This window comes from Pogoniulus pusillus, chromosome 32 (assembly GCF_015220805.1).
Source record: "Pogoniulus pusillus isolate bPogPus1 chromosome 32, bPogPus1.pri, whole genome shotgun sequence".
Taxonomy (NCBI): domain Eukaryota; kingdom Metazoa; phylum Chordata; class Aves; order Piciformes; family Lybiidae; genus Pogoniulus; species Pogoniulus pusillus.
This window is the reverse complement of record NC_087295.1, coordinates 5,081,515-5,095,877: the sequence shown is the minus strand read 5'-3', so window position 1 is coordinate 5,095,877 and position 14,363 is coordinate 5,081,515. Positions and strand designations below refer to the sequence as shown.

The 14,363-nt window shown below is 39.1% G+C and overlaps 1 protein-coding gene and 1 long non-coding RNA gene across 43 annotated transcripts in view; both read right to left on the bottom strand.

The window, feature by feature from the left end:
* Positions 1-7,043, bottom strand: LOC135189334 (uncharacterized). The gene is made up of 2 exons (XR_010308044.1): positions 6,659-7,043; positions 1-452 (listed from the first exon to the last, which is right to left on the bottom strand). It is a non-coding gene; the product is annotated as an uncharacterized LOC135189334 (long non-coding RNA).
* A 918-nt stretch (positions 7,044-7,961) lies between these two features.
* CLASP2 (cytoplasmic linker associated protein 2) overlaps positions 7,962-14,363 on the bottom strand; it is a 140,701-nt gene continuing 134,299 nt past the window's right edge. For all 42 annotated transcript variants that reach the window (XM_064169650.1, XM_064169628.1, XM_064169636.1 and 39 more), the window contains 3 exons: positions 13,795-14,001; positions 12,562-12,678; positions 7,962-11,634 (listed from right to left, as the gene is read on the bottom strand). In XM_064169650.1, coding sequence (XP_064025720.1) covers positions 11,548-11,634; positions 12,562-12,678; positions 13,795-14,001 — 411 coding nt within the window. In that variant the 3' untranslated portion in view covers positions 7,962-11,547. The remainder of the gene's footprint in view (positions 11,635-12,561; positions 12,679-13,794; positions 14,002-14,363) is intronic.

Below are 14,363 nucleotides of genomic sequence, written 5' to 3'. Positions count from 1 at the left end.
TTCTCATAAACAAGAGTTTTATCTACAGATTGCAAAAGTAATTTGAAAGAAACAAAAAGTTAATACATCTGTAAATATCATTCTAATCAGTAAAACATTCAGGTCACTGAGCAGCGCACAGAGACGTGGTATAGCTTGTGAAAATCCTGGAGCTACAATAAAGCAAATCTCCACTACACTGATTGAACTGCTCAAACTGTTCTCAAAGGATCTATGGCACCAACTCTGATGGCTTCATTCACCTTGTGAATTAAATGCAAAGGCTGCACAGGTTGTATTCTTGTGTCTTCAAACATTACAATTGCTCTTAAAGATCAGCTCTGTTGTTTTCTTACCGCAGGTAGCTGCTGTTACTGGTGGGATATTGGTGATGGTGATAATGTTCAGGCTGGCTGTGCCAGAAAAGCATTTTGGGATGAGATGAAGCGTTGTGCTCTGCTAAGAGGTGGTCACTGCAGCAGTGGGAGAGAGGGAAGAGAAAACAAGTACATTCAGGTTAAAGTTGTAGTTGGATTCTGCTCACACCTTTACATTTAACTGCTACCAGAAAGTTTGCTGGCATTGCTCGTTGAAAACTGCACAGACATGACTGAGTGAAGAGGAAAAAGCAAAAAAAAGTACTTCTTTCAGGCAAATAAGACACCTCAACAACATTCAGACTGCACTCCTTTCTCTTCTATGTGTTAATTCTCTACTAGTTCAAGTGTCAGGCTGCTAGAGAGCACAACTTGATTGTTACTTTCTGGATCCTAATGAAGATTTTAATTTTTTTTTAACCCCAATGAAAACACTGTCAAACTGCAGGGAAAAAATTATCTCAACACACCCACCCACATCACTCCTCTCACACAGACTCCAGGAGGGGGGAAAAAGAAACACACTGGGATGCAAAACAGATGCTTGGTGCCACTTGCTCGCCTGAGTTTGGAGCCAGGATTGTAGCATCTGCTTTAAAATACCAAGTAGTTGCATTGGTCAATCCTGCCAAGACCTTTACGCTTGGAAATAGAAGGAGGCACTCGTGCAAAAACCTCATCCGAAAAGAGCTACCTGCAGAGGGCACCCATTCTGCTCGAAATAGGAAGGACTCCTAGGAAACAGCAGTAGCAGTTCTCAGTTTTTCTGTTTGCTGGTTTTGTTCGGCTTGTTTGCTATAAAATTTGGGTTTGTTTTCTAAATACCACCCGCACACAAGGACATGTTCCTTGTTCCCTGCAATTTATTCTACAAAAAGATGCTTTAAAAAGATACTGCAATGTTGTGACAACATGCAAACTATGAAAATCAGAACATCAAAGAGCAAGTTTCTGCAAAAAGAATAATGAATTATTTCTTACTCGAGTGAATGCAATATGCACCAGGCACAACAGCTTCAGAGAAACAACACTGCTGATTGGGTTTCTTTGGTAGCCTAAGGCAGTTCTCTTTAAACTTACCGTTGTTATTCAGCATCATAAAACAGAACCAAAAAAGCACAGGACAGAGTAGCGATAGAATAGGGTCTGTAAAGAGGGGGAAAGAAAGAAACACTCGCAGTGCTGCTGTCTGGAAAAGCAGACACCAACTGGGACTGCTGGCTTGGTGAGTCTCAGCAATTCTTCCAACAGGCACCGAAGTACCTCAAGGAGGGCTGTCATAACACAGACTTGCTTGTGTATGTGGGTTGGGCTTTGCTCCAGCAAGGCTCAGGACAGAGGAGGCTTCTCAAGGTTCCTTTTTTCCATTACCTGTCTATACATAGCTGTACACTCATAATAAGGACCCTGCAGCAGATTAAAAGGGCTGCATAAGTCTTAGTGATCACTGCTGCATGTTTGAAACAAATCAATTTGGCATCAGTGACTGGAAGAAGAATGTTTCCTGCTATCCAGTTTGCTCCATCTGCTGGCAAGTTGTAAAATAAAAAAATCACCCATCTTCAGCCTTAGGCTTAGGCAAAGACAAATGTGTATCAGATGTCATATATGGAGGCCCTATTTGCCTTTGGAGTGCCTGTTCTCAGGAATGGGACTAAACATTCCTCAGACCACTTCCACAATCTTCCCTTGGGGCTGACATGAGATTCTCACATGGAAGTTAGGCATCGGTTTTGTTCCCTGACTTGTATTTCTAGTAAGTGGGAAGAGTAAAACCACAGATTCTCCTTCACTTGAGCTTTCATCCCTAGCATAGAAATGGCTCCAACCTCTACATGTACCCCACACAGCTCCTGTGGCTTTAGGTGTTCAGGCACTTCCTTCCTCCAGGTATCCTGCTGCTTTTAGAAGTGCTGGTTTGGCAAAATGCCAATGGGAAACACTACAGATTTGACCTGATTTGTTTTTGTGAAGTCCAGCAGAGAACTTGTGAGCAAAAGCAGTTGAAATTCCCAGGCAAATCCTTAGCTTATGTTATTTATTTCTATGTAGACACACGGCTACATCTGCAGGTGGATGCCAAGAAACTGCACTCCTGGGTTTCCTCTTTAGCACAGCAGACATTGCTAATAGTCCCTTCTGAATTAACTCTTATATTTTTAAGTAACACAAATAACATTGCAGAAGTCCTAGATTTGTTCTGATGTCAAGACAACTTGCTGTTGTTGAAGGCAACCACCCTAGAGGGGCCCAGTCAAGCCGGTGCCAATTAGGCTACTGGCCTGGGTTACCTGCTACATTTCAAGGGTGGACAGTGAGCAAGAGCTATTAGGACTGAAATCAGAACTGAGGCACCAAGACCTTTCTGTCATTAACCTGCCTAGCTCTTAACAAAGCCCTGTCTCTACTGACTACAGGTCCTGATAAAATATAGCAGCATCACAGCAAATTTGTCCATTCAGTCTCTTTCAGTTTTTGAAGTGTTATGTTCATGCAGACTAGAAATAGCTGAGTCATTGACTCTATCCCAAAAGCTACTGCCTAGAAGAGATCAGGTGTCTATTAGCAGAGAAAGGTGAAATGACAAAGGCTATTCTGATCCCAAAGTACCTCCTTCTTACAAAAGGCAGAAGTTTAAGGGCTGCACTACAGGCTCCCCTCCTGACAGGCAAACAATTTCACACTTGAGAGAGCACGGCCCCAAAAGCTGCTGCTACAAACCATGGTATCCCACTGTGACTACTGTTCCTGGTGGTGAATGAAGCAAAGCAAACCCAAATCTTAGGCACTTCAATGCAAAAGCACTGTGAAAGAGGAAAATCTGACTCTGCCCTCCCCCACCCCCAAGGGTTGTCAAGATGCTTATGACTCAGAGCAGCTTTGAGTTCCTTGTATGAAAAGTACTAGACAGAACATGTGGAAGAGATGCTGTTATTTGAACTGGAAATAAACACTGCAAAAAAACCCTCCAAAATAACAGTACTTTTTCATTTTCACAGTCTTGTGTTTTGACTCGTCTCTGTTGCAAACAGTATATGGCAAAACTCTTAAAGTAGTGCACACCTTAGTAGTTAAAATCAGAATAAACCTTCCAGGTTCTATTTAATTCTGGCATTTTGCCTTGCGAAGCACTCTGTATTCACCACACCCATGCCCTTGACTAACCTCTAGACATAGAAGCATGTGGTTGCAGAGTCTTGCAAGTTTAGGGACAAATAAGGTGAGTTTTTTACCTCACACTGTTTATTGTCAAGGGGCTATTTTTGTTTCTTGCTTTATGATCTGCCCAGTAAATACTCGAGCAGACCTCAGCAAAAAAGCACTGTATACACAAGCAACAAGACTTTATTTATTTAAAACATTTCTTGCTCTAAGGCTTGTGTATGGCATGCAAAGTCCAACCTGAAATTTAAGGTGGGGAGGCTCATACTTTGCTAGTGGGTGGATCTGCACCAAAGTCCTTTAGTGTATGGTGCCTGAAAAAACTCACTGAATATTTCCTTGAGCAGGCAACAAATGACCTCAAATACTGTTACTGGCTAATATATAAAGTATGCCAACTTTGCTCTTACTTTTTAGCAAGTAAAATTTATTCTACAGACAATGCTGACTCTCCCTACCTACATCGTTAGTGACACTGTATTCATTGCCACTACTATAATGGACTTAAACACTGCTAGGTGACAATCACAACCAAAAATGCTCCTGCATGTGATCTATCGCTGTGCTGACTTGTTCTCCACACCTCCCAGCATATGAGAAGCTGATCCAGCCCAGTCCTTTTGTTGTCTGGTCATCTGAAGGTGGCAAAAGCCCAGTTTGTGAACAGCAACACACCATGTCTGCAGAGTGCAGTAAAGGATTAGCTGCGATGCCTGCCTATTCTCCATACCCACCTGCCACTTTTACTCTGGATTGTTGGATGGTTCTAAGACATCCTAATCTCAACCTGCTTAAATCTGAAGCACTGTAAGGCCTGCTGCATTTACTAGTCCTCCTTCTGTGATAGAGAAGAAGTCTGAGGAGCAGAACTGACAATAAAAGGCAAGAAGAAATGAGAAAAAACCATGGACAACATTTTTAGACTTCCTAAATGGCAATAGAAATCTTAACGCTGCTAACAGCACAGACAAGGCAACACATCATGAGATGCCTGACCAGAATGGCACTTGAAGTCTAACAGTGCTTGAAACAGTAAATACTTAAAAGTTCCTCCTAAGGAATTTGCTGAAATACATGAGGTATATAGCAGACAGTGCACTTGGACTTGCTTCAATGTCTCCTTGATATAAAGCACACTAAGAACTAACTTTGTAAGTCAAAGTGAAATACAGATTGCTTCCAATGATCAGGTGTCAGACTGAACAACCAAAAAAAAGCACCTTGGCTTTTTCTGAGGGATGCAGGCTATGCTCCTTTTCTCAAAGGAGAGAAAATGCTGACAGTGTCCCCTGCAGGGTGCTTCTGCTCTCTAGTTTATCCCTCCACAGTCATATTCCTCACATAAATCACTTCTAAATCTAAGAGGATGTGATTAAAGTGCCCATGTCTTCCTCACCTTGTATCTGATGGAGGTATGGTGTTACCTTTGCTTACTTCTGTTTATTCTGCTTCCTTTGAGGAAGACTTCAAGGCCTGCAAAGGAATCTTATCAGATGGAGGTCATTTGTAGGTATAAAGTGATTTAGAGAGCAATAATGACCAGAGGAAGTTTTAATTTAATCCATCACATGACACCTGAATCTAAACTCACCAGGTTTATACTGCTGTGGCAAAGGGGAAAATCGTTTAGAGATTTTTGTCTGGGAGATGAAAAGATGGACAAGTTCAGGTGTTTGTTTTCTGCTATTCTGTGCTTGCTCTGTATTTGGTAGCCTAAAACTAAATGTTTGGACTCCGAGCCTGCTGCAGCGGTGTAGGAGTCCTGCATCTTCTGATGCAGAGCAGACAACTGCACTCCTCCTCCTTCTAACAGAGTCCCTTTTACTGCAGGCTCAGAGGCAGCTTTGGTACTCTGCCAGATCTAGCAGTTTCTAGCATTGGATTGCCTTGGCTTTGTGGAAAAAACTCCTCCAACATCAATTTAAAATTATTTAATAATTAAACTGTTTTTCTCTTAATTCCCAATGCAGAAAGCAAGCCATTCTGTATTCCAAGAAAATCTCCTTCCTGAAGACACTGCAGCACACATGGGACTGCTGAAATTTTTATAAGCCAGAGCTGCAACTTACAGGGAGTTCAAATAAGAATATGCACCATGTCTCTTATCCTATTTTTTAACTAAACCTCACTGTCTTCCACATCCTGAACAGGGCAAACATCACTCTTACATGGTTCAAGAAGCAGTAGCTCATTAGCAGATTGCTGGTACCAGCAGTTATAAGGTTTTTTTAAAGTTTTGTCTGTCAATTTCTGAACAATCAGTTAACATTCAATTAATATTCCTCCTCTAGCATACACCTGTGAAACTCTACAAACCCCACAAACATCCGTAATGGTATTTAGTACAACATAAAATGCTTTATCCACATCACTTTGTGATGAAAGGACAAAGAGGCAGTAGGCCAGAAATTACTGTTTTCCCAGGTGAGAGGCTTTTTGCACTTGCATATCATTAGTTCCATTTCAGGCATCTTATTTCAGATTAGCAGACAGATTAATTTTTGAAACAATCTAATCTGCAATTGTAATTGGAGCAGCCATATGCAGCTCCCCTACAGGCTCACACGTCAGCTGTTGGCATCAAACTGAAATCAGCTTCCTTGTCTTCCCTGGAAGACAGCTACATAATGCTGAGGCCAAACAAACTGCTAAGAAATAGTTTTGTGTATTTTTCCTTCCCCTCATACAGGCAGACCCTCAAAGCTCAGGACAGATGTTCACTTTTGCCAGCACATCTGGCAGAAGTTTCTGATCCAGTCTGAGACTGTTCCCCAACCCAGTTTTTCTGGAGAACAGCTTCTACCAGGTACTCTCCTGGCTCTGCCAGAGGCAGAGATGAATGGATGGAGAAAGAATACCTAACTAGTCTGGCCTGCTTTTAAGAATGCCTGTCTATTGCACAACTTCAACCTGTATTTGCTTTTGCTGGTTTCTATCTTTCTTGCTGGATAAGCACTACTTTTGAATCTAGCCTTACATACATGTTACAGCACTGTCCCTTCAACAATAATAGTTTTGAGTTTATAGAGATCCAAAGATTTGCATTAGTAGACACTGGCACCATCTAGGAAAGGAAACATGCTAAAATGGGAAGCTTATGACTACTTGGATGCCCAAGATCAAATCTAAAGTTTAATTACCTTTCTGCCTACTGCCAATAGCAAGAAGTCTGGACCTCAAACATGCAGGTATGTCGGGTTTTTTCCACTGATGAAAATCATTATTCATGTCTTGCTATACATCATTTCTTCCAAACCTACTCCCTCAAAATAGGCTTCATTAGGATCACTTCTGTCTACCTAAAATACATCAAGAATTACAGAAGTTTTGAGACAAATCATACAGTATGCATAACTGCTTGCAAAACACAGATTTAAAGTTTCTAAGGGTTTCTGTTAGACCACAAGCATAGTTTTTGATTCTGTCTCAGCAGAAACCACCTTCAGTAAACTTCTCTCAGTAGGGAACTTCTTGGTAAATGTGATAGTTGTGCTAAAATGCTGTCAGCAAATGACACTGTGAAAATCCAAGCTGCACACCTAGGGAAGCCAGAGGTCTTGAAATGTACTTAAATAAACATATATACAATTTAGAGAAAAAGGAAATCAAATTTGACCTTTTTTTTTTCCCCAGCTTGCCAAACCAGCATAATTACTTTCCCAAACTTCCCACGACTGAAGACCTTCAATGTTTTAACAGAACAGAAATTAAAAAGTTAAACTGAGAGAATATTTATCATATCCAAATGCAGTCTTTGAAGTAAGTGCTCCTGAAGAGCTGGGAGACTTAATTAGAAAATGTAGGTGGGGAAATGGATAAAGTTTCCTTTAGAAAATGTAATGTGAATATTGACTTGAATCTTACCTGGAAGCAGACAACAATTGCAAAACTGATCACTTGACTGAATTGGGAGAAAATAATCACTTTGTCTTCTCCAGATGATCCTCCAGTTTCCAAACTGCTCATTCATCCCTATCACACTGAAGTTGACTGTGTTCTGTGTTTGTGTTGCTAAATCCCAATCTGAGACAGTGAGAGTTTCCACAACCAGTTACTTCATTCCCACTAACCTATGGTAGGGAGTAACTGAGGCAGAACTCAACAATCTATTCCTCAAGATTATTTTTTCATAGAATACCAGGTTGGAAGTGATCTCAAGGATCATCTAGCCCAACCTTTCTAAGAAAGAATGTAATTTAAATGACATGGTCTAGCACCTTGTCAAGCTAGGCCTGGAAACTGTCTAATGGGATGATGCCACATTTAGAATCTGAATTCTCCTGCTGAAAATGAAACAGTTTGGGCCTGTATTCTTGGCAGGTTTTTAACATGAGCACATTTGTGAATTTACTCTTAAAGACCAGCAAAAGTATGTCAGTGCTTCAGGATGCAAATGGTTGTTCTTGCTCTGGGACTCAGACCACAAATAATAAACACAAGTCAATCTGTTCCAACCTTTATCTTCAAAAACAAACAAGTAATGCAACTCAGGAAAATGTACATCATCAGCTCTCCTTTCAAGTTACATTTACTATCCCAACTTCCTTGCTAAGACTTCAGCTGAACATAATGTGTTACTCAAAATTCTTTAAAACAAATGACATCCAAGCCTGAGACATCCAAAGTATGCATTTCCTATCCTGATTCTGCATGTAGCTTGCTTTCCTTCTACATCCATTTCTTTAAGCCCAAACGTTACATTTCAGCATTCAGATGATTTCAATGACCTGGTTTTACAGAAGAACATAAAGAAACCCTTTCTGAAACAACAGCAACTTACAATTGTCCCAATTTTTCACAGATCTTTATGCTAATCCATTAGAGAAACCACCTCCAGCAGGAGCATAAGGCATGACTAACCATTGCTCAAAATTTAACTGAGCTAATGTCTATGTATAATATAGGAAATGAAGGTAAAAAGCACTGCAGTGAATCTGGTAACTGGCTGCCCTGGGAACAATTTCATTGCAAAAGCCATTCTGTGGGATCAATGGAATATAAGCAGATTCTATCCACTCTGGCAGCCTCACCTTTGTTTGAAACAGAACTAGTCATATTCTAAGTAAAATATTCATTTAAATATACTGCATTTAAATTCTTTAATACATGGGATATCCACAGTTAGGACACTTAAAGATGGCTTAAAAGGAAAACTAATGGACAAACTTGGGGTAAATATCTTCCTCCTACCCCACCTGGAGCAAAATTTTTCAGTCACATCAGGAATAAAACCCATTTCTTTCTTACAGACTTTTGTTTACACATAAGAAAATTAGGTTCATCCAGAATATATAATCTATGTTTCAATAACTTCTTTTTTTTTCAGTATGAAATAGCATCTTCAAAAAGATGACAAACAGCAGTCATCTTGAAATGATCCTCTGAAAATAAATATTACCTGTACAAAAAGCAGGAATAACATCTGAGACTAATAAATTTGTGCAGTTTTTTTTTTCAGGTGACCTTTCGTAAGCTACAGGATTGTAGACTGAAAAATGTTTTTTGAATTTAAGGGGGGGAAAAAAGGCAAACAATGTACAAATAAATGGAACAGTAAACAAGAAGCCTGCCTTGAGGAAGGAAACTGGGTGTTCACAAAGATTCTATCCAATTTCCAAAACCCACTTCTGTCTAGCGTATCTATATTCACAGCAGGATCTCAAATGCCAGGTCAGCTTTAACAAGACTATATAAAGAAATATCATTTGGACACAAAAAAAACATGACTGTTAAGATAGATTTTTTTTGTTTTTAAGCCAATGTTGTATCAATCACATTGATAACTTGTCTTTATAGCATGTGATCAAATAAAACAGAAAAGCAGAATGTATACATTGCTAATTTTGTAGGTAATGTTATGTACATTTTATTGCCAGTATATGCACAATGGTAAGCAGAGAACTATAAATACACAATGTAATTAAACAGTAGAAAACAACAAAGATGTTACACATAACAAAGGAAAGAAAGAGGAGATAATATTTTCTTGATGTAGCTGCTAAAAAGGGCTAGTGATGAGTTATGAGACTCTTGGGTTTAAGTCTTTACACACATATTTCTACAACTTTTCCTCCAAGTTAATCTCTGCAATGGTGCTGCTTCTTTAACAACCACATCTCAGCTCTTTCTACTGCATTCACTTCAAACTGAAGTGAAAACAACCCTTCATTTAACTACAAGCATCTGACTTGGAATCAATTTTGCTTTTCAGGATTGCTAGCAAGTAAAGTGTATAAGGAGTTTCTTATGATATTTGGCTGCAATGTTGAAGAATACAGTTTTGAATACACATTAAGTGATAATTGAAGGGGAAATGGAAAAACAAAAAAAAGCAAAAGAAAAAAGATTTTCTGTAGATGGTTCTTCACTGGGCGATAAATGCAGTAGCTCAGTCAAAAATTAGTCACCCTGAAGAGGTAGAGAGAATTTTAGCCTAGCACAGATCATCATCCTTGGCACTGCTATGTTCTCTCTTATCAGGATACACTTCCTATATCTAGACAACATCACAGTCAAAGGGAAAAGAAACAAAAAAATCCATCAGTCTTGAGAAGGGCACTGCTTCATCCCAGCTCTCAGTTAATAAACTTGCTGCTTAGATCCAAGACCAAAAGAAAAGGAGGGGGAAAAAAGGCAAAACGAAAAAGACAACATTCAGGGACACATTTACTTGATCTTTCTTCTCTCTTTCCATCATCAAGTTCATAAATACAAAGAACCATTATTCACAATAAACTAACTCTTTTTCAAAAAATGGAGAAACAAACCCTGGAAACATTTCCACACCTTAATCCAGATGGGTCTTGAGGATGCTATTCAAGAAAACCATGCAAATAATTTGGTACAGCTTTCCCAACTCATCCAAAATATATAGACTTTTTTTTTTTTTAATTAAAAGGTGGCAAGATCCATAGCATTTGTGGCTATTCCCCCTCCCCCCATTTAACTCAGTGCAGAAAATCTTGGTGCTTTTAGGAAGGTAAGAAATGACTATTTTTTCTGCACTGCTGCCATAAAATCCCATGTGAGTTACAATACAAGACTACTTGTTCCAGCAATTAGGTTGAGAGGAAACATTCTAGTGATAAAGATAAATACATACTGAGCATGCTTGGGCAGAGCACTCCATTCTGAAGCATCCTGCTTGAAGAAGGAAAAGTGACAAGGATGGTTCACGTCCATCAAGTGACCATTAACTCTGCTGCTGAAAAGCAGACTGCCACACTGTCACCAGGTCGGCAATGCTACCCTGAAAGGGCTGTCTTCCACATTAAGAGGTACTGGTTGTACCAGTCCTCTACTGCACACACTAAATTCTTATTTATGCAACAAACATACAACCAATGAACAATATCACTTTTACAGAACTGGATTGATCCAGCTTTTTTTTTTTTTTATGGGCATATTTCTCAATCTCCAGAATATCCCAAACAAGCTGTAAATAAGATGATGAACCACCAGCACAGGGAACAAGTCTCAGTGCAGTTCAGACTAGTTCAGCCTTGTTTCACATCGCTTCTTGATTCCAGCGAAGGACATGATACTCAAACAGAACAGCTATAAAGAAAGTAATGTTATCTGCAGCTGAATAAAAGCAACAGAATTTATAGTTTAACTCCTGAAGCTTAAAGCAGATCTTTTTAATTACCATTAAAAAAAAAAATCCTTTTTTAATACAGTAACACTGGCAGAAGTTAATGGGAAGACACAGAGGACTGTGAACAGGGTAACTGATGGATTAGATTGGTTTAAAATTTTATTCTGCTTTGATCAATGGATGTTAATACTGCTTCTCCTTGGATTTGGAATAATTCTATTGCAACAGTCACATGCAGGCTGAAGACAGCCATTAGTTAAAGGAGAAAAAAAAACAAAACAAAGGAAAAACAACAAAAACTCCAACGACAGAAAGGGGAAAAACAAACAAACACAAAAAAAAGTTCAAGAAAAAACCAAGTAAGTATTTTCCTTTCACTGAAGATGGCCTTGCCCTTGCTTTAGGAGATCTGGTTAACTCTTGTCCACTTCATTAGCTTTGTCCAGACAGATCAGCTGCTGTATCTCCTGGTCCAGAGCCTGTCTGTGCACGTTTGATGTAAAGGTTCAATAATTTCATCTGCATAGTTAAGACAGAAATTGACTTTGTTTAGTAATTTGCAAACTGCACAAACTACAGGAATGGTACAAAGGAAACATAAAACCCTTTCCTTCTCCCCAGAGCATATCTGTGTTTTGCACAGTTGATGTAAAGGAAATACACCTGCCAATGAGAACATCAAACACGGCAAAAATTGTCGCAAGGAAGCTTAAAGCTTCTTTAAGGATGTAAAGAAGAGAATGATGTGAAGTAGAAAGATTAAGATAGATTTTCTTCAAACTACAAGAAGGTAGGTAGGGTTTTTTCTTAAATCTTCTAAGCTAATGTTGAGATTTTAAGCCTCTAGTTAAGTTACTATGCTGGCACTTACTAAAGCTTCCAATACTGCCTGGAATCACATCCAACACTACTGCTGCCAGAGTATTTTTAAGACAGAAATGTCTCATGCAAAGATATAAAACATTAATGGTATACAAAAGATGTTAATAAAACCATAAACACCCTGAACCAGAAAGAACCACAGACTGATTACTGTTATTTCAAATCAGAGGTACTGAAAGGACTGATGAAAGCAAATTAACAAGGAGGGAGAATAAATGAAGCTGCTCTATGTGACATCTACAGACTGCATTGACTGCTGGCATAAGTCAAGACAAAAAATAGTGGTAAGAGAAACCATGGTAAGTACAAGCAGGGATACAACCAGTAACTAAGTCCAATGAACAGCAGTAAGAAACATAATTTAGTATTTACCTTGATGCTAAAATTCCTACACTTGCATAAAGATCTGCAGATTTTCAGTTCTGACCATTTTATGATGAAGTAGCTCTGATATTCTCATTCTAGTACATACCTCTATGAAACTTTTTGGCAGTTGCAGCCAGAATGCAAATGCATGCATACATTTATCAACCAAGAATTCTTTACATGGTATCTTTTACTTACTTTACTGCCAGTGAGTTGACTGAGATGTGGTTTTAGTTCATCACCAATTACTGCATGAATGGCTACAAGGCAGAAAACACATGCCTTACGAACACTGCTCTCTGAATTATCATAACCCTAAAAAGCAATAAAATTAACATTAATGCCTTATCAGTTAATGATTAAAAGCCTCACAAAGCTGTTTACATCTTGACTATAATAAATATGTTGAAGTCTACAGTAAACGAATGCTCACGCAGCCCAGTGAAGCGTTCTGACAACAAAACTAACAGGGCAAAACAGAGCATGCACTTCAACAGCAGGCTGCTTATTAATCCCCTTTGATAATCACTTCCAGATCAAAATTAAAACACACACAATCCTGTTCATAAACGACACTGCAAACAGAGCTGCTGCCATGCAATAGGGCAGTATGTAAGAGAAAGTGTTCTAGGTTATACAGACATTTATTTAAATCAGAAGACCCCTCAGTTTAGGGCTCTGGAACTCTGAAAAAAGTATTGTCTTAAAAGCCAAAGCTTCTTCTTAGTTACCTTCCGTCTTGTTCCTTAACACTTCTGGTTTGTATTGCTACTTTGCTACTGTCCCTTGCCTCACCCACACCACCTTCTCAGACAGCGCTGTTTATGCCTCTGCCTTCCCATGGATGTATGATCAGATCACACCCATAAACCCAGAAAACCTGCAGAAGGCAGCTGTTGCCCTTTTCAAAATCTTTATCCATCACATGCAAATTAATGCAACTTGGCTCTCGAGAAGCTGGGAAAGAACTTATTTTTAAAGGCAAAGGAAGAAGAAAAATCCTATCATATTAGTGTCATTACAACTTCCAGCCAACTGCTTCTTTCCTCTTGCCTTCCCTAAACCCCAAGGGATGAAACCCTACAATTACACACAAATAGAACATGGATCATTTCAGACCAAGCGATGACAACTTGGAAAATGATTAAAAAAACACAAACAAAAAATGTAACTAAAAGAATTTAACAGCTTCACTAACTAACACTTGATATCCTACTGTGGTTTTTCTGGAGTCCTAACCAAACTTGTAATTAGCTACCTGCCAATCCAAGAGCTTGTTCCCACTATCTGTTATTATGGGTCAAAGCAGCCATCAGACAAATAAAATCCTCCCTAACAGCCAAGTGATACTACTTCAAACAAAATCTTTGTCATTCCTCTGTACAGAGTTTGGTGCTTTGGTTTGTCTTTCCCCTTATCTTCTCTCCTTACCTGTATTAGACCTGGCACAATCTCTGGTAAAAGCTGAGTAAGGGTTTCTTTTGATACTCTTTCTATGACTTTTGTCTGCATTTTGATTGCAGCCAGATTAATGGGGTAATCTGCAGTTTGGATAATTGGACAAAGAACTTTGATGCACTGATCTGGGCTAATGGAAGTGGCCAGCATGGAAGCAGCTTCTTCAGCAGATCTCACGACCTATTGGAAGAACAAAAGACATAGAAAAGTGATTTACAAGAGACCAATTACTGTGGTGTGGTATCTAGCAGTATGCCCAACAGCTGGAAGCTTGTAAGCAGATTTTCAAGACTCTTCATTCATGTGTTTCTACAATATTGTATTGTAGAGCTCTTGGTAGTGAATTGTTATGCTCAGTGTCACTGCTGTCAAATTTCTCTACTCTGCAGTACCTTCCAACTATATGTTGAACTACCATCACCTTTGTGAATCTGTGAGTTGTTATCATTTGTTACTGTTTGTCAGGTCAGTTTCACATTCATCTCAAAACCACATTTAATGGCATGTCTAGATAACTGCCTCTAGAAGTCCATCCAGCTGGT